The following is a 25,986-nucleotide window of genomic DNA, read 5'->3' as shown; positions in this document are numbered from 1 at the left end:
ATAAGGGAGAGACTACCTTGCAACTAGAATACTCAAGAAAATGACTTCTGAGTCAGGGCAGGAACTCAAGGCAGGCCCTGGAAGCAAAACTGGAGCACAGTCCATGGAAAGGTACTGTTTGCTGGGCTGTTTACTGGCTTGTTCTCCATGGTTTACTCAGCTTGCTTTTCCACACAACCCAGCACCACCTGCCTATGAGTGGCACTACCCACAATAGGCTAGGGCCTTCCCACATCAATCATCAATCAAGAAATGATCCACAGATTTGCCTACAAACCAATCTGATGGAAGCATTTTCTCAAATGAGGTTCCCTCCTCCCAGATGACTCCAACCATATCAAATTCAGACACACACACACACACACACACACACACACACACACACACACATTTTGCACAAGAACTATTTATTAAAATGCCTTTAAACAGACCTGACCACACCATCTCTAGTTATTACAGATGAACCTAGTATGACATACATTAACAAGACAAGTAATAATTCAAAGTTCATACTGTTGGCCAAAGCAGCACTCTAAACAAGTTTTATAGGCATTCAGAGGAAGGATAAGTCAATAAAAAATGGCAAAGTGTAAAAGGTAACATTTCAATGGTCATATATAATTTTTAAATTAAAATTTAACCACAGATATTTTATGCATTCTCTCTTCCACACAGAGGCACTAGCCCGGATTCTATAAATCAAAACTATATTATTAGAGAAGGCATTTCTTATAGGTGATCAAGAAAAGCCAAAAAGTTATTTCAAACTTTACAGTAGCACTAGTAATTTGTAATAAAAATGCTTCAATAAATGGTAAACCACAAAGCCAACTGCAGTGAAGACTGCTTGTAATCTAACCAGAACCCAGATTCTCTTTATAATTAAGATTTTAATTTATGTATGTGCTACACAGGTGTGTGCATGTATGTACACACATGTTTATGCAAGTCAGTGTGCATGCATGGAGAGGCATCTACATTAGGTAGATGTATTCTTCAATCACTCTCTATTTTTTTCATTTTTTTTATTTTTGAGATTATAATACATTTACATCACTTCTCCCTTCCCTTTCCTTCCTCCAAACCCTCCATATTTTTTTTGATAGAGGGTTTCTTACTGAAACTGGAACTCACCAATTTGGCTAGCACTAACTAGCCAGTAAAGTCTAGGGGTCCACTTGTGTTCTAGTTGCCTTCTGTTGCTGTTAAGACACTGACCAAAATCAGTGTAAGGAAAAGACGATTTATCTCGTCTTACAGCTTATAGTCCCGAACACAGTCCATTACTGAAGAAAGCCGGAACAGGAGTTGAAGCAGAGGCCATGGAGGGATGCTGCTTACTGGCCAGCTTTCCAGACTCACAAGTTACCGTTCTTCTATCTCCCAGGACCACCTGCCCAGAGATAGCACTGCCCACAGTGGGCTGGGCCTTCCCATACCAATCATTAATCAAGAAAATGCCCCTCAGCCTTGCCTACAGCACACTCTGATGAAAGGCATGTTTTTCAATTGAAGTTCCCTTTTCCCAAATAACCCAGTCTGCATCAAGCTGACGAAAAACCTCACCAGAACAACCTGTGCCCCACCCACATTACTCCCTTTTCCCGAGTGCTAGAGTGTGCAGCCTGGCTTTACATGGCTGCCTGGTATCCAAACTCAAGTCCTCTTATTTGCATTGCAAGCATTTTAATGAATAAACCGTCTCACCATCTCCCCAGATTCTAAATTTGATACAAAGTGAATAAACTGTCATAAAAATTAATTAATTAATCAAAATTAAAAACAAACCCTCTTCATCTTCCTCCACAAAGCTCAGGCACCTCAACAACGCCATCACCACCAGCATGATGACTGCCTCCCTCACAGACAGACAGAGATCTAATTCTGGCTATTTGAGACCAGAGCAGAAGCCTTTCCTGGGTTCAGAAGGCATTTCTCTCTCCCTCCCCACTAACTTGGGAGCACACTGCTCCAAAGCCATCTGCACTGCCCTAGATTCACACAACCTGGATATTTGCTGAACCACTAAACCAAAAGGTTCAAGCCATCTTTAGTCTTGATAGGTCAGTAAAAAGCAAAACTTTCTTACTTTTGGAACCAATTTGTGTTGGATTTTGTAGAGGTGACCTTCATTCACATTTTTTAAGGCGTGTCTCTGTGGTATTATCATTACCATTACTGTAATGGTATGACCCATTACAGGCCTCCTGTTTTGTAAACTCTAAAGAAAGTCACAATGTCCTGCTTAAGAGTTGTATCATCTGGATATATAATGAATAAATTGTGAAGAAAAAAATTAAAATTAAAAAAAAAGTTGTATCATGTATCTTACTGCTGACAGCCAATAGCTAGGGAGAAAATGGAAGGTGGGACTTCTGGGAAGAAGAAATAGGAGGGTTCTTTTCGCCAGGAGACATGAGACAGACTATGGTTAGGAGCTAGATGGTCAGGTTAACTTAGATGAGCTAGTTGAGAGTCAGCCGCGCTAAGGCCTAAGCTTAGCTTTAAAATAGTAAAAGGTCACAGTGTCTTTATTTTGATGGCTGATGGGTTACCGAGGTCTTATAACAGGATTCTCCATTACTTAGAGCCCAAAACACAATTTGCATCATTTATGTGATTCATTTTGTCTTTACTGCTCTGTTGGAGTTCATTTGCTGGTTGTTGAATGCCATAAACAGCTGAGCATTACATATGTGCCTTGTATAACTTTAGAAGTAGCTATGTAAATGTTTAAAAACATATATAAAGGATTTAACCTACATAGCTTTTCCCAGAATAAACTACTCTCTTAAATTAGATGAAAGATACTTACACTGTCATCTATGAGAACAGGCCAACCACTAAAAAAGAACCACTGATCTGCTCAAAAACCATACTCATGAATTCTAATGCAAATGTATTTACACTGTCCAGTTTTGACACCTTAGTTGCAAATCCCAGAAATAACTCAAAAAGAAAAAAAAATTAAAATACGATCAATGAAGAAGGATTAAAAGAAATGTACTTTTTAATTCTATAAAAGCTAAAACCATGTTTTAATTTTTCACGTTTATCCATTATTCATATGCACAGTCATCACTCAGGATTAAGGCAAGTATCAACTCCCCTCCCTATATCACTCTGCAAATTTTGGTCATATCAATACTCAATGCCGACATTACAGTAACCATGTAAATTAGTAACTTTTTCTTTCCTTCACAATTTTTTCTCAGTTTTTGGTATACATTGTGTGAAGATCATTTGGTAGCAGCCCACAGAGATGCCAGATCTAAAAATATTTAAAGAAGCAATAATGGCTTATGGAATGCCTCACCTTACATAAAACATATTTAATAACTGGGCCATGAAAAATTCTGTAATTCCAAAAGATTGGAGAGATATAATGTCAACCATCTTAGAACCTGGCCCTCAATTACAATGGCTGACATGGTAGAAAGATGAGGCTTCAGCTATGGAACAATGTCCTAGGACTAGAGGCATTAATGGTGTCAAGGATCAGTTCCTGGGTGAAGGTCAATATTCAGAATTAAGAATACAGATTATGTTTAATGATGCCATTTTAGAGCAATGTCGTATAGTAGCTTTAAATGCTTGGGACAAGGTTGAACAACGGGAAAAACTATCTGAATCATTCACAGAGATATGTCAGGGTTCAGACAAACCTTTCACTGATTTTTTTACAAAGATTAACTTCAGCTCTAAATAGAGCAATACCAGGTCCAGATGCTAGAGAATTTTTAATTGAATCATTAGCTTTTGAGAATGCTAATGCTGCATGCCAAAAGGCTATCAGACAGACCTTTAAGGGCCAGAAAACCACACCTACTTAAACTACTACAGATCCAACAAATAAATTAATGAATAAAAAAACTACTATGGATCTAATGCTTACAATTCAGTTGTGATTAGACAGACAACTACAAAAAGTATGAGAGCTCCAAATGTCCAATGCTTTGGCTGTGAAAGACCAGGTCATTTACTAAGACTGTAGACAAACAGCTTCTAAGGATGTGTTCTCTAATAATCCAGGGAGAAAGCTTCCTGGGATATGTGAGAGATGTGGACGGAGCAGACATAGAGCTGATGAATGTAGATCATCCAGAGACATTCGAGGCAATTTACTACTGTCAGAAAACTGTGTGTGGGTCTTTGCAAGCCCCCCCCCCAAAAAAACCACATGAGCCATTCATTTCCTGTCAGCCAAAGAGAGCAACTAAAAAATTAAAGCCTGAAAGAACAAACAATGCTGCCCAAAACCTAGCTAAACCATTCAACAGAGACAGAGCAGCTCCAATAGACAGAACAAAAGATTCTGAAGATACCAGAAAACAGGTACTTTGGGACACTGCTGTAAGTGATAAGAGACCAAGGTTGAAATCCAATTAAATAGAATTGAGATTGAAGGCCTAGTGGATACCACAGCAGATATAACAATAATTTCACAAGATTCCTAAAATCTCGTTGGCTACTTCAAAAAAAATATCTACACAGCTCCTAGGGACTGGAACATTGTATGAGGTAAAACAACTTTTAAATTGATTAAAAGTATAGGACCAGAAGATCAGGTAGTAAAGTTAAAGCCATATGAGGCAGATATAGCTATGAATCTTTGGGTAAGAAAATTAGTGCAACAATGGAAAACACAGAGTAGCATTCCTCCAACCTCAGAGACAAGCCATAAAATAGGAGACATTCCTGATAAAGGTACTGAAAAATGTTATCAAAGACAGTTACAGACTGTCCAGGCTGTCCATAGCAGGACATAACAGAAGTTGGCTCTCCAAATTTATGAGGGAGGGCCACTGCTTATAGATTACCAATAACTGGTGAGCCTCTTTGGGTAGATCAAATGCCTTTAAATTAAAACAAAAAAAAAAGTCATAGGCACTAGAACCCCTGGTCCAAGAACAGCTGGAGGTTCAACATATAGAACAGTCCACTAGCCCTTGGAATTCTTCTAAAGAGTCTCAAGTACACAGTAAGGACATTTGCTCAACCATGTTTGTAGCAGCCTTATTTGTATTGGCCAGAAGCTGGAAACAGCCCAGATGCCCCTCAGTGGAGGAATGGATGCACAAATTGTGGTATATCTACAGAATGGAATATTACTCAGCAATGAAAAACAAGAAAATCATGACATTTGCAGGTAAATGGTGGGATCTGGAAAAGATCATCCTGAGTGAGCTATCCCAGAAGCAGAAAGATGCACACAGTATATACTCACTCATATAGACATATAATATAGGGTACACCTACTAAAATCTGTACACTTAAAGAAACTAATCAAGAGGGAGAACTCTTGCTAAAATGCTCAATTCCTATCCAGAAAGGCAAAGAGGATGGACATCAGAAGAAGCAGAAAAGAGGGAACAAGTCAGGAGCCTGATACAGAGGACCTCTGAAAAGCTCTGCCCTGCAGACTAGCAATGCAAATGCTGAGACTTATGGGCAACCTTTGGGCGGAGTGCATAGAATCTTATGAAGAAAGAGGGAAATAGTAAGATCTGGAGAGGACAGGAACTCTACAAGGAGAGCAACAGAACCAAAAATTCTGAGCACAGGGGTCTTTCCTGAGACTGATACTCCAACCAAGGACTATGCATGGAGATAACCTAAGACCCCTGCACAGATGTAGCCCATGGCAGTTCAGTATCCAAGTGGGTTCCATTGTAATAGGAACAGGGACTGTCTCTGACATGAATTGATTGGCCTGCTCTTTAATTACCTCCCCCTGATGGGGAAGCAGCATTACCAGAATAAGACAATGCAGCCACTCCTGATGAGACCTAATTGACTAGGATCAGAAGGAAGGAAAAGAAGACTTTCCCTATCAGTGGACTTGGGGAGGGGCATGCATGCAGAGGGTGGAGGAAGGGAGGGATTGGGACAAGAGGAGGGAGGAAACCACAGGGGGGATACAAAGTGAATAAAGTGTAATTAATAAAGAAAAAAACAAAAAAAAAATCTGGAAAATGAAGGATACTGACAGATTTGAGAGCAATCAGTAAAGTCATTCCGGCTATGGGTTCTCTACAACCTGGAAACCCTTTAACTTCTTTGTTACCTAAGGCATGGCCTATTATAGTGATTAATTTAAAAGATTACTTTTTCTCAATACTCCTTGAGAAACAAGATAAAGATTTGTTTTCACTGTGCCCACATTTAACAATGAAACACCAACTAAGAGGTACTGGAAGGTATTGACACAAGGAATGTTAAACAATCCTATCTTGTGTCAATATTTTGCACAGCAGCCATTAGAAATAATTTGTAAACATTCTCCTCAATTTATAATTTACCATTATATAGATGATATCTTGCTGGCTGATAAAGATACTTTACAAAATATTTGATGAAGTAAAGAGAATTTTTCCTTGTTGGAAATTACAAATTGCTTCTGAAAAGAATACAAAACGGAGTTTCTATTAATTATCTAGGATATAAGATAGGTATAAAAAATTCATCCACAAAAGGGAAAGATCAGAAGAGACCAAATACAAACTCTTAATAATTTTTCAAAATTACTAGGAGTTATTAATTGGCTAAGGCCCACAATTGGATTAACTACTGAACTGCTGCATAATTTATTTCAAATCTTACAAGGTGATTCAGATTTAAACAGTCCAGGAAAACTATCAGCTGAAGCTGAAAGAGAGACGGTTCTGATAGGAAAGAAATTACAGGATGCACATGTGGACCATTTGGATCTAAAGCTTGATCGTATTTTAGTTATTTTGCCTTCCACTCATTCTCCCACAGGAATTCTTATGCAGAGAGAAGATAACATCTTAGAATGGATATTTTTAGCACAGAAACAGAGTGAAAAATTAAAGACCTATTTAGAAAATGTCTGAGTTGATTGTGAAAGGAAGAACAGACTTCATCAATTAGCAGGAACAGACCCAGCAGAGATTGTAGTGCCTTCCACTAATGCTGAAATTACCTCATTATGGATAATCAGTGAGGATTGGCAAAGAGCTTGCAGTTATTTCTTTGGGAGAAATTAACAACAAATATCCCAAAAGCAAGCAACTTCAGATTATAAAAAGAACTAATTGGATTCTTCCTCATATAGTGAAAGGAACACCTATTTCTAAAGCTCCTACATTTTATACACATGCCAATAAATCATGTATGACAGGTTATAAGTCAGAAAATATAAGTAAAGTGATTCATAGTCCATATGCTTCAGTTAAAAAATCAGAACTATATGCTAGTCTCATGGTTCAATTAGATTTTCCAGAATGTTTTAATATAGTTACTGACTCAATATGCAGAAAGAATTGTTTCACATATAAAAACTGCTGAACTTATTCCAGATGATTCAGAATTAACTGTTATTTATACAGCTACAAAAGGTAATTTGAAACAGAGATCATCCATTGTATATAACCCATACTCGAGCTCATACAAATTTGCCTGGGCCATCGGCATTAGGAAATAGGAAGATAGATCAATTAATAGAAAATGTAGTAGAAGCTTCAAATTTTCATAAAAGGCATCACGTAAATAATAGTTTAAAGAAAAAAAATTTCTATAACCTGGCGACAAGCAAGAAAATTATATTATTGTCCTGCTTGTTCCTTGTATAACCAAGCTCATTACCTGCTGGAAGTAACCCTGAAGGTAGCCAAAGAAATAAAATATGGTAAATGGATCTGTTTCATGTTGCAGAATTTGGGAAATTAAAGTATGTACATCATACTTTAATTATGATAATACTTTAATTAATCATACAATTAATACCTACTCAAGATTTTAATGGACTTCTGGCTTGAGTTCTGAAAAGGCTGATTCTGCAATTACACATTTATTAGAAGTGATTGTTAGATGGTTATTTTAGTGATACCTTTACAGATTAAAATTGATAGTGCTCTGGTAAATATATATATGTATGTGTGTATGTATATTCCAGTAAAATGAAACTATTTTTAAACACTATAAAATAAAACATGTTACAGGTATACCTTATGATCTACAGGTCAAGCAATTGTGGAAAGATCTAACCATACTTTAAAGAAAATGCTCATAAAATGAAAGGGGGATATAAGGTCTCTCGGAGATAGATTAAATAATGCTTTATTGACTTTAAACTTTTTAAATGTCAATGAGACAGGTAGCACAACTGCTGAAAAACACTAGATTTTAGGAAGGACTGCTGAATTAAATCTTCCTGTATACTTTAAGGATATGGAAACCTCAGAATGGAAGTCAGGGAATGCATTATTTTTTTGGGGAATAGGAAGCAAAATGCTGTGAATCCCTTCAAAGTTAATAAAGATTAGATGTGACCACAAAAGATCCCCTGAAAATCATGGCTTCAGACATGAAGGAAAAGATATTGAAGAACAGCAAAACCGGTGACATGATTGCTGATCCTCTTACATGACAACAACTCAAGAGACAGGCTGAGACATGAACGTCTCTGCATAGCCAATGAATCTTTTTCACTACCAGGTCCTCATGACTTATTATTTCATGATATTCCTTCATATGGCATGGATTAAGATGTATATTAGAGTTTGGTTATACAGTCCAAGTGGACTTATAAAAATTGACAGATGTTTTCACCTTCTCAGAGCAGAGAATCATAGCTGATTTGTGCACACTGTACATTCTTACACTTGTGTTAATACAGAAATGTACCTACAATGTTCCCTTTAAAAGGGTGGGGGTTGGGTACAAGTCGTTATTCATCATGGTCAGGAAGGAAACAAAATAAAAAAGGTTAGATTCATGGATCTCTTTCTCTCCTATCTGGTTTTGTGAGTAAAAGAGGGCAGTGTGGCAGATATAGTAATATAAGGACAAAGAAGGATAGGAAAAAAGTAGGGGTGAATTACTGTATCTCCTTTTAGACTAGAAAGCAACAAGTCTCAAATATTTTAAATTACCGTGGCTTCTTGTAAAGGTTATATACTATCTCCATATTCAACTCTTGTTTAAGGTATTATGCGTATGCAACTCATTTAAAAAATATAAAGTTCTAGTCCTATGAAAGCTACTACTGTAAACTGTTTAGGATAATTAGAAATACAAGGTAGTACTTAGTCACATATAAACAATGTTAATTGTAGTCTTATTAGGTACTAGTTTAGTTAACTACAGAAATAAGCTTTACTCAGCCTCCTGAATATTTTTTCAAAGTTAAGCAGATAGTAAATAGCTAGAAAAGGCAATGTTTGTCTATTCAGATATTAGGTAGACAGATAGATAGATAGATAGATAGATAGATAGATAGATAGATAGATAGATAGATAGACAGACAGACGGTCCTCAAACACTTCAGTGATCTGCAAAATATGGCATTTATGATGTTTCAATAATAAAAAGCTTTTCTGACAGATAAGACGCATCAGCTCCTGGCAGCACCCCATTCTACTCCAAAAAAGATGAAGGGAACTGAAGAACCTCCACACGGAGCTTGCTTCAAATGTGGCAAAGCTGGCCATTGATTAGAAAACTGCCCCTTATGGCCAAACTGTGGACAAGCAGGACCCTGGAAAGTCAACTGCCCAATTTTGCCGAAATAAGAATAGGATAGTCCTTAAAATTTCCTGCTTCACAGAAAAGTTTATCAGATCTTCTGGACCTGGTGTGTGCCCCACCAACACAGAAGAACCTTGGATGACTGTCTAGGTAGCCACTAAGTCTCTGTCATTTCTTGTTTCCAAAGCGACTTGCTCTGCACGTCCTGTTTACTCAGGTAAAATTTATCTTTCTCTGGTTTCTGACAGGATTAAAGACTAGATAGTTACAGTCTTACAGTTTTCCTTGTCATTAGATTTAGAAAGATTGAATGCATAAAAGCTTAAGTTGTTTAGGATCTAAGAAAGTGTTTTAAGGTTGGTAAATGCAACTTCCGAAGGTTAGAGGATGTGAAAGCTTTAATAGTGATAAGAAAGTGATTTTGGTACAGAACTTTGGCCTCATCAAGATAAGATAGATAGTGAAATACTTTCTTCAAGGTTGCCAAATACAAATCGACTGGACATTGTGAATGTAAGTCTTAGCTGATACTTCTCATAATTGTTCTTATTGTATATAGTTTATTAATGTTAGAGAAAAAGCCATATATTGGCTAACAGGAGAGATGTTGAGGTATATTCTGTGAAGGTGTGTCTCTGTATATTCAATGTTGATCGCTAAACCAGCAGAGAGCTACGGACTAGTTGGATCTTGGTATTGTTATTTCTATTGCCCATTACTGGTCTTATATTTTATAAATATTTGTCCTTTCTCACTTGCCTATTGGTTGAAATAAAGAGCTGCTGGCCAATAGCTGGGCAAGAAGTAGAGGGTGGAACTTCCAATAGAGAGAAGTATGCTGAGAGAAGAAAGCAAGGCAGGAGATTTGCCAGCAGGACGTGAACAGGAGCAGAGAAGTATAGCCGGCTACGCTGCATGATGCAGTGCCAGGATTCGTCACGCTAAGCTAGACTGGGAATCTGTGCCGCTAAAGGCCTAAGCTTTAAAATATTAAAAAGCCTCTGTGTCATTATTTGTACTGCTAACGGGTTCAAAAGTCCCACTATACATAACAGCTCTTTTTCAATTTGCTTCATTTTGTAAGCAAACTTTAAATGCTTCCCCGGATGTCCAGCATTTGATACCTGCACTGTTCTATGCCTGGTGTCACTTAACCCAGAAGAGCTTGATTTACTGAGCATAAGCAGCCCGTCCGCAGAAAGAGAGCAGTAGCTCTAGACTTCCCGCCTCCGAATAGCTTTAATTGGTCCCTCTGTCTCAGCCCGGCCCACATCTCAACTCCCAGCGCGTTCTCAAGACTACCACCTTTATAATCACTCCACTTCTGTTAGCTTCTGCCAGTGTAACTGGGCAGGTCCTCAGCTTCCACGAATGCTAACTTGGAATACAATGTTCTCAGACCTCTGGAGTCAGTGTCAATCATGTTTTCACCCTCACAAACGAAACTGCTTCAGGTCTCCTTCCCTGTTCTTCTCATTTCAGAACAGTTACGACTATTAAAAATCTTTATTATTGTTTCAGTAGGGTTGCAGAGAAAATGAAATTCTACTTGTATGTTCAATTCATCAATACTAGGCTCTGCAGTTTATTCAGGATACAGTGCAAATAAAGTTAAATATAAAATGAAAGAAAACACTGATTAACAAATTGGACTATTTGTATTTTACCCTGGTCCTTATTCTTTTTCTTTACCTCATTCTACTAAGCCCTTATTTATAGACTGTCAACTGCTATGAAGGAAAATCATAAACCATCACTTCCTAATCTTCATTTGGCCATTAAAATTAATTAGGTTTTTTTTAAAGGAAAAAAATAACTTTTGAAATAAAGCAGGATAAATAAAAGAAATAACAATTTCCTGGCATAATTTTCAAGCAGCATTTCAAGATTAGAAAGATAGATGGCTCTTAGCCTCGGGTATAACAACGAAGAGGGCATTGCTAAATCTACTATATCCCATGCATTCGCTATGAAAGGCTCGGGAAGTTAGAGTGTCTTTAAAAAGAATTTTTAAAGGTAATTTACATTACCAGGATGTAAAGCCTCCCGGACTAAGCAGACATCCCTTCATTACTAACAGTTTTCCGTCTAGCTAAATAAGCGCTGAGTGTAGCACAAAAGGGCAGCCCAAGAGAACTGTGGGGCCGATGCACGCTGCCCTGTACTTTAGCCATATTAGTTGTCCCATGACTCTGCATTTTTTAAAGCTCAGAGGATATGCATCAAAAAGACTGTTATACTATATAAATCTTTAAAGGGTTTCTTTTAAAATTTTTGAGTGAGTAGGGAAAGCTGGGCATTCCAAAAGCTGGGAGGGAAAGAAGTGGACCTGAGCTCAAAACTAGCTTAGTCTTTTTAGTGAGACTCTATCTCAAAAAAAAATCATATAAATAAAATTATACATATAAATATATGTATACAGATAAGCACTGCTTGATGACAGACATCTACAATAGTGGTCCCATATGACTGACTATGTCTTCTGCTGACATCCTACACATCTTAAGTTTGCGTAAATTCACTCCATGATGTTCATACCACAAAGTCATTTAATGAAACCTTTCTCAGACCATGTTCCTAGTCTAAAAAGAGGCATGTCCTAGGTAAAGAGTCATTCCTACTTGCTGAACAATCCACACCTAAAGCCAGTAGGCACGGCAGAACAAAGTAAAGCAAAAAGAAGTCACAGCAGATAGCAGTGGATGCCAGCAGCTGAGCTCATGTACAGGACATGCACAAAAGGGCTACAGGCACTGGAGTGTCAGAGCCTGTGGAACAGGGTGAAGAGACAAGTCTGGTGCGGTGGTCAGACAAAGCAAGGTGAGGGGCATGGCTTTGCGAGGAGAACAACAATCCAGCACAGTGAACAAACTATCTGGATGAGAGAGGGTTGGAGCGTTGATGAAAGACCACTTAAATCCTCACAGACTGATCGCGTAAGTAAATAAACGGAGCTGAGGAGACGGCACAGCACTTAGAAGCAAGTACTACTCCCGCAGAGGAGTGGAGACCAACTTCCAGCACCTACAGCAAGTGCCTCACAGTGGCCTTTAATGCCAGCTCCTGGGGGAGCTGAAGCCTCTAGCCTCCTAAAGAGTACATGCAGTCACCTGCATTCACCTATATACATGTGCTCGGTGTGTGTGTGTGTGTGTGTGTGTGTGTGTGTGTGTGTGTGTGTGTGAGAGAGAGAGAGAGAGAGAGAGAGAGATAAATATGTGAAAGATAACAGGATCCATACTTCTGACTGCTGGTAAGGAAATTTAGAATATGGAAAAACAAAACAAACAAACAAAAAAACTAGAATGAACCCTGTAGTGTTAGAATTAGGGATAATGGTACAAATTAATGATCTTTTCTATATAATCTGACAGAAACAAGTACCTACCAAAGTACATGATTTGAAATACAGATATCAATATACACATGAAACGGGTAGATGACTAGATAGTGCAGCAGATCTGGATGGACTAACAGAGAACAGCATTGTCCACTAAAGCAGTGGGTACACAAGGAGGCAAACCTCATCCTGTCCCCTACAGAGTAAGTTTCTCTACTAAAAGGTGCCAGAGTCCTTGAAAACTTGCTGATTCCAAGGCAGGGTCAACGAAGGAACAGGACAAGCCTATCTTGTTACCCCAGAAGGCAAGAAAGTACTCAAGAAGTCATGGGACATGGTCAAAGGACACACAAGCCAATTTGAAGGAGCCCATATTGACTAAACCTGGGTCAAGCCAAGCCTCAATATAGAAAGCTACTACTGACAGCTTTCAGGATAGCATTTCACCCTCTGAGTATGGCACATACAATTCATTTATGGCCCTTGTCTACTTCCCTAATCATGTTTTCACTTTTTTTATTTGAAACATTCCAAATATAGAAAAAATGTGGGTACAGTACAATTTGTTCTTTCCTGAAGCACTTGGGTAATTCCTCTACTACTGTGTAGTAAAGGGTTCTAACCTAATGAGTAACACAAGAAACCATAAACCATTCTACGTATAAGAACAACTTAATGAGATAAAAATAGACATAACTTAAGATATCTCTCCGACAGTTACAAAGGGAAAAAAGTAATTTGTTTTGTCATGATTTTGGTTGGTTGGTTGGTTGGTTTTATTTCATGTTGCTGTTATTGAAACAGGGCTCACTAAGTTGCTCTGGCTAGCCTCAAATTCACTTACACAGCCCAGCAGGGCTTTCACTCAGGATCCTCCTGTGTCAGCCTCTTTGGTGTTAAGATTACAGGCATGTGCCACCACACCTCACTCAAAGAATAACTACAGTGAAGAAACCTGGTGAATGCCAGCATAACATGTTATAAGGCAGCATGAAATCTGCGCCTCCTTTGACAAGATGCAGCCAGAAGAGCACTGTATCATTTCTGTGGTACTAACAAGGTTTTGTCTAAATCTGTGAAGAATATCCAAATGGGGTTATTGCAAATGTCTTGCAATCTTCAAAAGTGCCCACGTTGTGAAAGTCAAGGAAAACCTAAAGACCTGACTCAACCAACAATGCATTTTCATATCCACATGTGACACAGGACTCCAGACTGAATTCCTTTGCTGTAGAAAAATCATTGTATCAACCGATAAACTAAAATGAAGTTTCTAAAATCCAAATGACAGTGTCTCCTCAGTGTCAGTTTCTTGATTTTCAAGCTGTATTATGGTCATGTGAAAGCATGTAGATATGCACACAGATGCACTGAGAAGGCATGGACATCAGTGGACAAATTAGTCTCATGGTTTGGGGGAAAAGTATAGTAGACATGCAATTTTTGTGCAGTTTTGTACAATTGTTAAATTAAAAATTTTTAAAGGTTAATATCTAATGGATAGATAAGTATATGAAAGCTGGGTTGTAGGTACACATGCCTGTGATTCTAGCACTCGGGGTAGATGGAGTACAAGTCAAGGCCAATCAAGCTACACAGAGAAACCACACCTCTAAAAAAAAAAAAGAAAAGACAAAGTATGTATCATGCTAAGTAGTTTAAATGAAACTATCCTGAAAAGCTGTCCATGGTGACTGGAAGATACTGAGCATGATTTTAAAATCATGTATAAGCAAGGCAGTGGTGGCACATGCCTTTAATCCCAGCACTCAGAAGGCAGAGACAGGTATATCTCTGAGTTTGAGGCCAGCCTGATCTATGTGAGTTCCAGGACAGGCAAGGCAAAAAAAAAAAAAAAAAAAAAAAAAAGAGAAGGAGGCAAATCATGAAATCACAAATAAATTTACGTGTGTTTTATGAAATTCTACCAGGACATATAAGAACATACTTTCAAGTTAGAGATACATAATGTTAAAGGCCACTTGCTATCTGATGTGAAAAACAGTAAGACCCCGCAATGTATAAACCTATATTCACAAGTAAATCAAGCCAGGCGCACAGAAACAGAATAAAACTAGGACAACATGAGATGCTGTTCCTAACGGATACTACCTCACAGTTATGGATGCAAAAGAAACATGATGATAACATCAATCACAATCTCAAGCTCGGTAATGGACTTCTGGAAGGAGCTGTTAGCTTAGCACACACCAGTCAGAAAGGACAACACACTACAAAGGCATGCAGCTTTAAAAGTCAGAAACAGAAGTTATGCTCATTTTGCAAAGACTGTGTTTCTAACCATAAACTGTAAGAAAATATAAGTATACAGTATGAAAATGCTTTCTGGTACCACATTAATATGTCAGGTTCACCAAACACCTGAGCTCTCGGTCTACTTTAAATGTTTCTTTATGGTAATATTTTTGGTCAGGACAAAACCCCAGGGAGTTAGCAATGGAATTTCAAATTGGGGCTTTAGTCACGTCAAGCAGGAATTTTTTACATCTGAGCACAGAACACTTCTAAGTACTGATGACGACTTTTGACCAGATATGGGTTACTTGAGGTATTAGCCACCCCGAGTAAGTGCTGACACTTAAGGACAAGATTCATTCTATAACTGGACAATTATACCATTTTTACAAAGTTCTCATAAAAATCCAATTCTCTTTGTTCCATTTCATGCAGTTTCTCTGAACCAGCGAATAGAAGATGATCATGCTTTACTGAAAAGACAACCAGCACAAGGTTAGGAGAAGCAGCTCTGCCAACCAGAAGCTGCATGTCTAAACTCTGCAACACAGTTAGATCTTCCTGTCCAATGCTGCATTCTACCCCAACTTAAACTCTGCTACACTGGTTTCTAGATGACAGAAATGAGCCAAACCCTTACCAGTGTTTGTGCTCTCGTACACTGTGACAATATTTAAAAATAAAATGTGCTTTTCCCAAACCTGCTTAAAGACTCTGGACATTGCCTATGGTTCCCTAACGTGGCCACAGTGCCCCAAGTTCAGGCAGTGCTCTCCTCACAGTTCCAGTTAGAGCAATCTGGGACAACTATGCACAACAAAGGCAAGGCTTCTGCGCAGAGCTTTTTGAAACTTTTTCTATGATAAACTAAAAAGGCATGTCTCCAGAGCCTTACATATCCAATTAACCCATAATTTGTGGAATATCCAGTATGTCTCTTGAAATCCAGTTTAGGAAATACTTGTGGAGTGTTCATTTTCTTCATAGTTACTGAAAGACCACATGAATCCATGGGTGCTGCCTAATTTTAGTCCATAAAAGGTATTACATGAACAACACATCAGTAAGAATTTTAACCTTCTGAGTTGAGGTTTAGAACTCTACCACTAATTTGCAGATTGAAGGCATACAAATACAAAAGTAAAGTGTTACTAGTTACTGCATAATGGCTGTTACTGGAGTTGGAAAAGACCGCGTATCAGCTTACTATTTAACCCCCTAATAGCTTAGCTAAAAAGAACAAAAAATCTAATGTAAAATATCCTAGAAGAATACCTAAGATTGTTTGCATAGCCTTGCTGAGAAAGACACTTTCAATAAATATAATTTTAGAGGATCTGATGCCCTCCTCTGGCCTCCATGGTGCACAGGCATGCTTACCATCCACACACATACAATTAAATAAAATTTAAAAGTAATAACAATAATTTAATAAGATACTATCAAGAAGATATAAATGTTTATTGATAGTTAAGTAAATTTATTAATATCCTTTAATTAGTACTACTTTACACTAGCTTGAATTTAATCCCCAAAGTGGCATTTTAGTTCTACCTTTATTTTAACGCTAAATAGAATAGAAATTTAAATATCAGAATGAAAGCTGGGGATATAAATGAGGATGTAGCATCTACACAAGTTCCTGGACTCAATTCCAAGCACAATGTAAACCAAACATGGTACTTCACACCTCTAACCCTAGCACTTCGGAAATAGAGGCAAGAGAATCAGAAGTTCAAGGTCATAATAAATTCAAAGACCCCATGAGACCCTGCATCAAAAAAGAAAAAATCAGAATGGGACTGAAACCAAGGAAATAAATTCTAAATGATGGGAAAACTTCTAAACTGGCTTTCGTCTTTTGACAAAGTATGGCAATAATGTCCACTTCTTTACAGCTGATGTAACACCGATTCAAGAAGTTAAGTGACTTGCCTAGATCACCTAGCCAATAATTAAAGGATTCAGTCTAAATCCAAAGCTCTTCACTTGTTTTTGAGCAATCAAGTTGATTGCTATTATTATCTGTAGCATTATTATTATCTGCCATGCTAAAACTTAGAATAAAACTTTACGGTAATCACAAAGTTCCAGCTGTTCACACGCTGTCAAAATAACACCAGTTATGCATAGGTTTCTCCTTAATAAAGCAGAGAGATTGTCTGGTTTCCTTATAATACATGTAAATAAATAAATGCTGACACATAAAATGCATATACCATTATACACAGTAATAAAAGTTCTCACACAATTGAGATCACAGAAACCAACTGTTTAACTAAACACTACTACCCTGGGGAAAAAAACAAACACAATGGGTTATGAAATTGCAAGAGTTCAAGGCATTTTCTTCCCTAAACATCATAATGAACAAAATATTTTCAGATGCAAAGTTTTGTAACATGTTAAAATTATAGTAACTATAAAAACAAAGTGAAGCTATAAAAACAAAGTGAGAATTTCTGTGTTTAATGTTGTATAAATGCCTTTACATGGAGAGTAAGTTCAATTAGAACAAGAAGAATGTCTTAGAAACATTTCAGTCATCCCAAGAGACAGCACAGGCTCACCAGTATACCATCCAATTCCACTCTGAGCACTGTGTTTCTTAAATGTAATTCTACCAAAAACATCACTACTATTTCACCATGATTAAGTTTATCTCTCAGGTCATGTGACTTTTACACACACAATTATAAGTCTATAGGCACTAAGTAAAAATATAACTTGCACAAAGCTAGATTCTCTTTCCAAACCACAATTTTCTCAAAATTTCCTTCTAACTCCAACAAAAAGTTAAAAAGAAACAATACTTCCCTATAAATATGCATTAGAATATGTGTCATCTACTCTACAGATGGTCTTCAAAACAATGATAATGGAATCTGATAAACTTTATAAATTCTAGGACAACCTGCAGTGTTTCACTTAAATTATATCTGAGTTAATTTTCCAAACTTACAAGCTACACACAAACAGAGAGAGAGAGAGAGAGAGAGAGAGAACTTAGTAACAGCCCATGAATTCAAGGAACACCCTTTGAAACTAGAGAAGAAAACTAGATAAAGAAGCCCTGATTTGAAAATAGAAGCAAACAGTTCAGAGAAGAACTCAAAGGCAAATTGTGGTTTTGAGAATGAGGAGCCAGGTCCTTGTGGTCCCTGTTCCGATGAAAGCCAAATGCAGCTCTATACCAGTGGCAGATCCAAGATGAGAGGCTGACCAATTGAGGGCTAGCCATTCTCACCAGCTGCCTGAAAAAGACTGAAAAACCGCCCTGCGAAGGGTGACAGCTAGGGAGAAGGGCAGCCCGAAGCTCTGAACAGCATCGATGGAAAGAAGAGAAAACCTCTGCATCCTGAGAGCAGTTTCCTATGCAGTAACATCAAAGGACACTCACACTTGTGTTTGCAACAGCTTATCCTTAAGAGTGCATGCAGGTCAGTCAAAAAGAAGTGATTTTAGAAAGAACTGTTTAACTTATGCAGATTCAGCAAAAACAGCTGAGTAATTCATGGTCTCCAATACTTAAACATGAAGTCATTTTCACTGATAGTCTATGAGGGACAAGAATGAGAAAACTAATTCTCACAAGTTGACCTGGAATAGGAACAAACAGCCAAGACATTACCATTTAACCCTCAGGTTCAAAAGCTAATAATACACCTCTGACAATCAATGAAAGTTAATCACTGCCACAAAAAGAAAATCAAAGAGGCAATAACTTTTTTTTAATATGAGAGCCTTTGGTTGGCAGGCATTGGTTAGGCGACACAATCTCTGCTCCATCTGCTCTATCTTTTCCCCTGCACATCTTGTAGGAGGGTAAATTTTGGGTGGAAGTTTTTGTGGGTGGGTTGGTGTTCCCCTGTCCTCGCAGTCTCTGTGCCCTCTGCTACCAGGGGTCTCTGCTTGAGTCCCCCTCAACTTGGGCTTCGTGTGGGTCCTCTAGTAAGGGAAGTGGGGACTGCATGGGACTTGGACTCACTTGCCAGCTTTCTTATCACGTCCCCCCTGGTGGGACTGCCTTGCCAGGCCACAGGAGAAGAGGACAAGCTCAGTCCTGATGCAATTTGATGGGCTGGGGGGGTGGGAAAGGGAGCAAACCTTTTCTGGGGAAAAGGGGAGGGGGAGAGGAAGGGAGGGTGGGACTGGAAGGGAAGGTGGGATGGGGCTACAACAAAGATGTAAAGTGAATAAAAATATATAATAAAAAACACTGGAACAAAAAAAAAATTTAAGTGCCAAACATTGACGTTTTGTGTGTGCGTGTACATTGGTGTTCTGCCTGCATGTATGTCTGTGTGAGGGTGTCAGACCTTGGAGTTAGAGACAGTTGTGAGCTGCTATGTGGGTGCTGGGAATTGAAGCCGGGTCCTCTGGAAGAGCAGCCAGTCCTCTTAACCACTAAGCCATCTCTCCAGCCCTGAGGCTAATTCTTATAACCAGTATATTCTTCTAAATTAAAAACAGCCAATCATTCCGTAAGTCTGAAGCAGCACCTGAGGAACAGAATGGAACTGCTCTCACTCACCCTCCCTCTGGCCACTCAATCTCATCCTCTCCCTAGCCCAAGCTCTCCTTTGCCTCTCCCTTATCCTCCTATCTTGTTCCCCAAATCTTGTCCGTATGTACAGTCCCCTTCATTAAATTATCTATTTGTTGTCCTGAATCTATTAAATGTCCTTTCTGAAAACAGAAACCATGCTTCTAATATTTTTCATTATTAGCTAACACATATGCAAATATATGCATATATCTGTATATATGTACACCTACACAACATCCTAAGCTCCTCTGGTCTCAAGCTATAAGATAAAAGAGTAAAAAATATAGGAACCCACAAATGCTTTGCATACCAATATTTACTCTGTGTGTGATGAACTTGAATGTTTTCTATTCTAGCCTAACTTTAAAGGCTAGTCAGACTTTATATATTGGTTTTTAAAACTATCACAACCAACTGCATGAAAAAGAACAAGCTTTACACACAATTTCCTGTCGGTAAGTCTACCAAACAAGAAAAGATCTGAATAGCTTTTTACCCTAAAGCAGACTGTGATCACCATGTAAAGTAATCAAGGCCTAAGATTTACAGAAAAGTTCATAAAACACCCAGCATATTACAGTATTTATTTTCACACTGCTTTCATAAGGTATACCTTGCTTCCATATGAAATAGTTCTAAAATTCTTAATGTTAATCTGGACACCCTGTTCTCACTCATAACACATTATAATTTTAAACAGTCTATTAACCAAGTAATCAATATTACAAGTTGTTGCAGTAACCAATATTATTTGGCAACTACCTGAGAAAGAAATGGGCAGGAAGGAAGGAGAGAAAGGAGGAAGGAGGAAAAAATGGTGCATCAACCTATCACTTATTGAGTTTGTTCCTGTCACATATCAGACTGTTCAGATAAACCACACCCATTCTTACAATAGAGTATTACATGACCAGTGTTAAATAAACAAGTGTTCTACCTATTTTAAACACATTACAATGATCCCAAATGAATTTATTTAAAAATTAATTTAGTCATCTGTATTCAATGAATATCTTAACAATTCTGTATGATAAATAATTCTACTCAGGAATAGTTAAAGTGAAAAACAGTAGACATAAAGAACAAAGTATTCTAGAAATTACTCCATTCCTTTCAATCAAACCATCACCATTCCAACTCACACAAGAAAAAAATGAGAATAATCTTTAAAACTACTCTATGCCAGGTTATGGTGATGCACATCTTTGATCCCAGCACTTGAGAGGAAGAGGCAGGCAGCTCTCATGGTTCAAGGCCAGCCTGGTCTACAGAGTGAGTTCCAGGACAGCCAGGGCTACACAGAGAAACCCTGTCTCAAAAAAACAAAAACAAAAATAAAAATAAAAATATAAAATAAAGCCATTCTAATAAAAGGAAATGCTTATCCCATAATACTGCTGTGACCTAGTAATAAGTCTAATAATCAGACTATTTTATAAGGGTAACATACAATCTGAATAAATAAGCTATAAAATCAATGAACAGTAACTTACATGAAATGTGATAAAATCAAGATAAGAAAGCATGCCAAAGTAATCGGCATAGAGAGAACCCTGGCAGTTCCTTTTGTACCGAGTAGTATTATCCTACATCTACTTTTTAAATAAATTGGTAATTCCTTAACATTCAAATTTCCCATTCAAAAGCAGAGGGAAACCAACTTTATGAGCAGCGAATGTATTAGTCATCACTGACACATTGGTTCACATCACCACTACTTTACCCCTACAGCTCCGCTGGAGCTGACGAGTTCTGCTTCAGACATCCAAACTATATAAACCAACACAGAAGCCGTACTCTTTCCAGAAACTCAAAAATCAAAGAAAAGACAGCTTTCAAATCTTGCTTGCTGTGACCGGACAATAATACACATTATTAAGCTCAGAAGTGACCTATGGTCTTAAGGTGGTTTTATCCCCTGGAGCTAGAACTCACTGACTTAATCCCTTCTTCCTTTCTCCTGCTCTACTTTTCTTCCTCTCGTTGTCAGCACCAAAACCAAGAAATGCTACAGAAGAAAAGCAGCAAACTTGACTTGGAGTAGTCAGTTTTCTCACTGGTGCCGGTACCACTCACTATGGTGCTGTTACGAACAAGGCATTAACTGTACCACTCCAGAAATGAAATGGACCGTAACTAGGAATCAAGTGAAACTGATCCAAGTGATACACACAGAATCTGACTGCATGTTTAAAAGCAACCAATCATTCCTTGTAACAACATGCAGCACGAGGTGGTACTTCTATTAATGCAAATACCAAGCACAAATATTCAGCATGTATTATGGAATATTTAACTACACTGTTCCATTTCAATTACTAGGTCTTTTAAAGACTTAAAGACAATACTTTTTGAATGATTCAAATCAAACCAAAGATGACATCATGAAGCAAATCTAAATTGTCAAATCAACCTTAATAGTCTTGTAAATTTCCACTGCAAAATTTTATTTAATTATTAATAATTATTAACTAATAATTCATTGAATAATTAAACTGAAGTCAATTCACAGTCTGATAACCTAATCTAGATAGATATAGATATATTGAAATGGGAATGATATAGAACATTTCCCAAAATATACTGAATGCATGTGAAGAAGAAATGATTCATTGCAATACTTAAATACAAAGATACTATCATTCTTAACCTAAGATCCCCAACAGCTTAAAGACTATAAATGAAACACCTGAGGCATCTCTTGCAACACTGCCACTCGTTCATTCTTATGGAAGGAAGAACATGCCAGAGGCTTAAGAGCCTCAAATAATTCCTGCAAAATTCTAGTCTCCCTTCCCCAGGGAATAGTACACTAATTGGTTATCCAAAACCAACTCTTCAGCCCTGAAAACAGAAATATAAGAGACATTCTACGGAGTAAGCACGCTGTATTTATGTGCTTAGGAGTCCGTGTGTGTGTGTGTGTGTGTGTGTGTGTGTGTGTGTGTGTAAAACAATTACTGAAAAGAGGCTATGAACTGGAAAGAAAGCTAAGGAATGGTTTGGAAGGAAGAAAAAGAGAATGATGTAATTATATCATAATATAAAAATAAAACAAATAATCTTTTTTTAAGTGTTAAGCTTTTCCCTTGAAGAGTTGGTTCAGTAGCTTGGAGGGCAAGCGGTTCTTCCAGAGGATCTGAGCTTGATTCCCAGCACCCCTGTCAGGCAGCTCAAAACCACCGGCCTCCAGCTCCAAGGGGATCAGATGTCCGGTACCTCCTCAGGAGTTACAACACATACCTACACCAGACCCACACACAAATACACGGTTTAAAATAATAAATCTTTTTTAAAACTCTAGTAATGGTTTATGAGACTGTAGGGTTTCATCATGCCATCTATCAAACAACTAAAAAGGTAAGACATGAAATTAGTAAGAAAAAGGTGAATTTGGACTGGGGATCAAACTCAATTGGTGGTGTACTTGCCTAGCGTGTAGGAAGCCCTTGGTTCAATTCCCAGCAGGAATAACCTACACACGGCAGTGCATACCAGTAATGCCAGCACGGAAAGGAAGAGACAGACAGAAAAACTGGGGATTCAAGGCCAGCCTCAGCTACATAGCAAGCCAGGACCACCCTGAGCTACATAAGACTCTCTCCTACAGAAAATTTAAAAATATAGTAAATGCAGCCAAACATTTGAGCTTTTTTTTTTACTTTATATGTAAATATGTATGTATGTTTACAGAGTGTTTTCATAAACATAGAAAATGAAACATCCAAGAAAAGATACATAGGTTATTTTAATAATATGTCAAAATACTCCATGACATAAAACTACTACATAGCAGGAAACCAGGAAAATACAGTTTTCTCTTTTATCATATACTATTTTAAATTATATTTGATACTGGTACATACAAAGAGTTCTCCTACTGTTTTGCAAATGAAAAGGATTAAATGACTTTCATAATCCCAGTCCAGAGTGTCACTATGAGCCATAAGTACTCAAATTCCAACCCTGAGAGTACTGAAACCTTTTAAGTCATCAAAAAAGAAACACCACAGAATTCCTAAGTTTATGAAACACCAGGTGTAAAATTCCATATGCTTCATAAAATATTGTATCCTACACATAAAAAGTCAGGGAGATGCCAGTGCCAACATAAAAATTACCTCCTCTCAAGAGAGAAATCGCCTGACTAATGGTTCATGATTTCTTACATTCCCAGCATGATGCCGGCAAACTGTTTTCTAAAAATCATTCCATTCACAGTTTTTTAAACCTTGTAACATCACTCTACTAGCAAGCAATCTTCTAATACCTGAAAATTGGAGAATTGAAATTGCTCTGTGTAGGCATTCTTAAATTGGGAGTTGACCTGAGAAACAAATTTTGAATGAATTTGAAAACTAAAACAAGGGGCACTTAAGTTTTACTTAAGAAAATTAGGCTTTCTTGGGAATAAAGATCTTCAATATAAAAATCATTTAGCTAGCTCAAAGGTACCTCAACAGCACAAAATTCTAGATGGCCCAAATCCTTCCAGAGCTACGGTACCACTCACTACCAGCCCGGGCAAGGGTGGCCACCACTGGATGCCAGTCTTCACTCACCCAGTGAGTGACATCAGAGGCTCAAGGAACTCAGACAAGCCTTCTAGCTTGAAGGTCACATGCAGCGTTTGCTGGCACCACTGATCTAGTCCACAACTGCAGGCCGTCTGAGTCACATCCACACCGAGAAAACTGGAGGCTAAACTCTAACCAATGTAGACAAGATCACTTCTAAATCTAAGGCAGGTGGAGCCGCCTCCAAACATTCTCCAAATACTGTCTGCTTCACACACACACACACACACACACACACACACACACACACGCACACACACACACAATTTCTATTATCTCTCAGGAACCCAATAATTTTTGGAAAGCCCATGTTTCCCTTGCTTGTGCTATATAGAAATGAAATTAAACACACTGATCACCACCTCCACGTTCCTGTTATCCCAAAATACACACAGAGACTTCAACATCTCCTCCCATCTCCAGTGATTTCCAAAGACCGGGAAGGAATGTCCCAACCAACAAATACCTTCCCGCTGAATGGCTGTTACTCTGCCATGTGTGAGACAACTGCGCTCAGTCCCCTCTGCCCACCCCGGGACTAGTTTTAAAGCTCTTATTGCTGCCCGAAACGCTGTGAGTTCACAAGGCCCAACACCAAGGCGAAAGCGTTACTCCTGGCTTTTCTCCCCTAGGGGAGGAAAGTCTTCGCTAATGGGCGTTTGTTCTTTTGTTAAGTACATATATGCATATTTTTCATTAGAGTTAACAACGCTCTACTCCACTACACGTTAAGAGTAATCAAAAAAAAAAAAAAACTTACCCCATTCTAGATATTCAAGAATGTTCTTCTCTCTTCTCAATGGAGAATTATTGCATTCGTCGTAAAGACAGATGAGTATGTCCAGTAACGTCTCCACACTGAAGCACTGCCCATTGGTCTGAGCCGGCCCATCTAAAATAAACTGCTCCAACTGCCTCAAACGCACTTCTCCGGACATGTTGGCTGCGATTTCTGCTGGTTTTCTTGTAATTGCCCTTACGATGTCTACTGTTAACTATCTGAACCTAAAATTTTAAAGACGTGGTTTAAAAAAAAAAAACTAATAATAAACCACTTGTTATTTCAACAACTGTCATGCAATGCCGGTGCTGAATTAAACATCCAACACACCAGCCACCTCATTTGACGGCAGCGTCTTCAATTTCATCCATAAACATATATATCTTGAGGGTAAGTTTCCATAAAATAGAGATTTAATATTTTTAAGAGAATAAAACAATTAAATTGTATACTTAAATAAAATAATAATTAAAAGTACGACGAACTAAAGAGTCAACACTTCTTTCAAAAAAAAAAAAAAAAAACCTCCTTCATTCAAAATTCAATTCGTGCAACATAATCCTGAAACGAATCCGGTTGCATCATTAATGAATAAAGTCCCCTTGGCATCAGCAATTCACTTCCCGGGAGGAAGAAAATTCGGAGGAGGAGGAGGAGGGGGAAATGTATGGAGGGGGAGGGAAAGCCAAAATATTCTGCTGCAAATGCTCCCAACCTCCACTCGGAGAGCGCCGGGGCGAGTCCTCGGCGGGGACGCGGCTGCCGCGGCTCCCGCGGCCCGGGGCGCGCCGAGCCTCCGCTCCCGGGCTCTTTCCTCCTAGGGCTCCGCGGCGAGTCCGGCTGCCAGCCGACTGCGGCGAGGACGCGTCATCTCCCTCCCGGCTCCTCCCGGGGCCTGGCCCGCGGCGCGGCGGGGACGAGGCGGGCTGCGGGCGGCTGTGGCGCGGGGGGCCCCGGGGGCGGCGGCTACTCGGCCGCGCGAGCCCGCCCC

At 38.5% G+C, this 25,986-nt stretch overlaps 1 protein-coding gene across 6 annotated transcripts in view; it reads right to left on the bottom strand.

Moving 5' to 3' along the window:
• Positions 1–25,786, bottom strand: part of Cdc42bpa (CDC42 binding protein kinase alpha) — a 217,125-nt gene extending 191,339 nt beyond the window's left edge. For 5 of the 6 annotated variants that reach the window (XM_055609009.1, XM_055609024.1, XM_055609016.1 and 2 more), the window contains exon 1: positions 24,975–25,422. In XM_055609009.1, the coding sequence (XP_055464984.1) occupies positions 24,975–25,152 (178 nt within the window). In that variant the 5' untranslated portion in view covers positions 25,153–25,422. Of the gene's footprint in view, positions 1–24,974; positions 25,423–25,710 lie in introns of those variants that run through there. The other variant, XM_055608986.1, reaches the window with a different exon arrangement.
• Between the last annotated feature and the right edge of the window lie 200 nt (positions 25,787–25,986).

This window comes from Psammomys obesus, unplaced genomic scaffold, assembly GCF_907164565.1.
Source record: "Psammomys obesus unplaced genomic scaffold, mPsaObe1.curated_primary_1811, whole genome shotgun sequence".
NCBI lineage: Eukaryota > Metazoa > Chordata > Mammalia > Rodentia > Muridae > Psammomys > Psammomys obesus.
The sequence above is the reverse complement of the archived record's forward strand: the minus strand, read 5'-3'. Positions and strand labels throughout refer to the sequence as shown.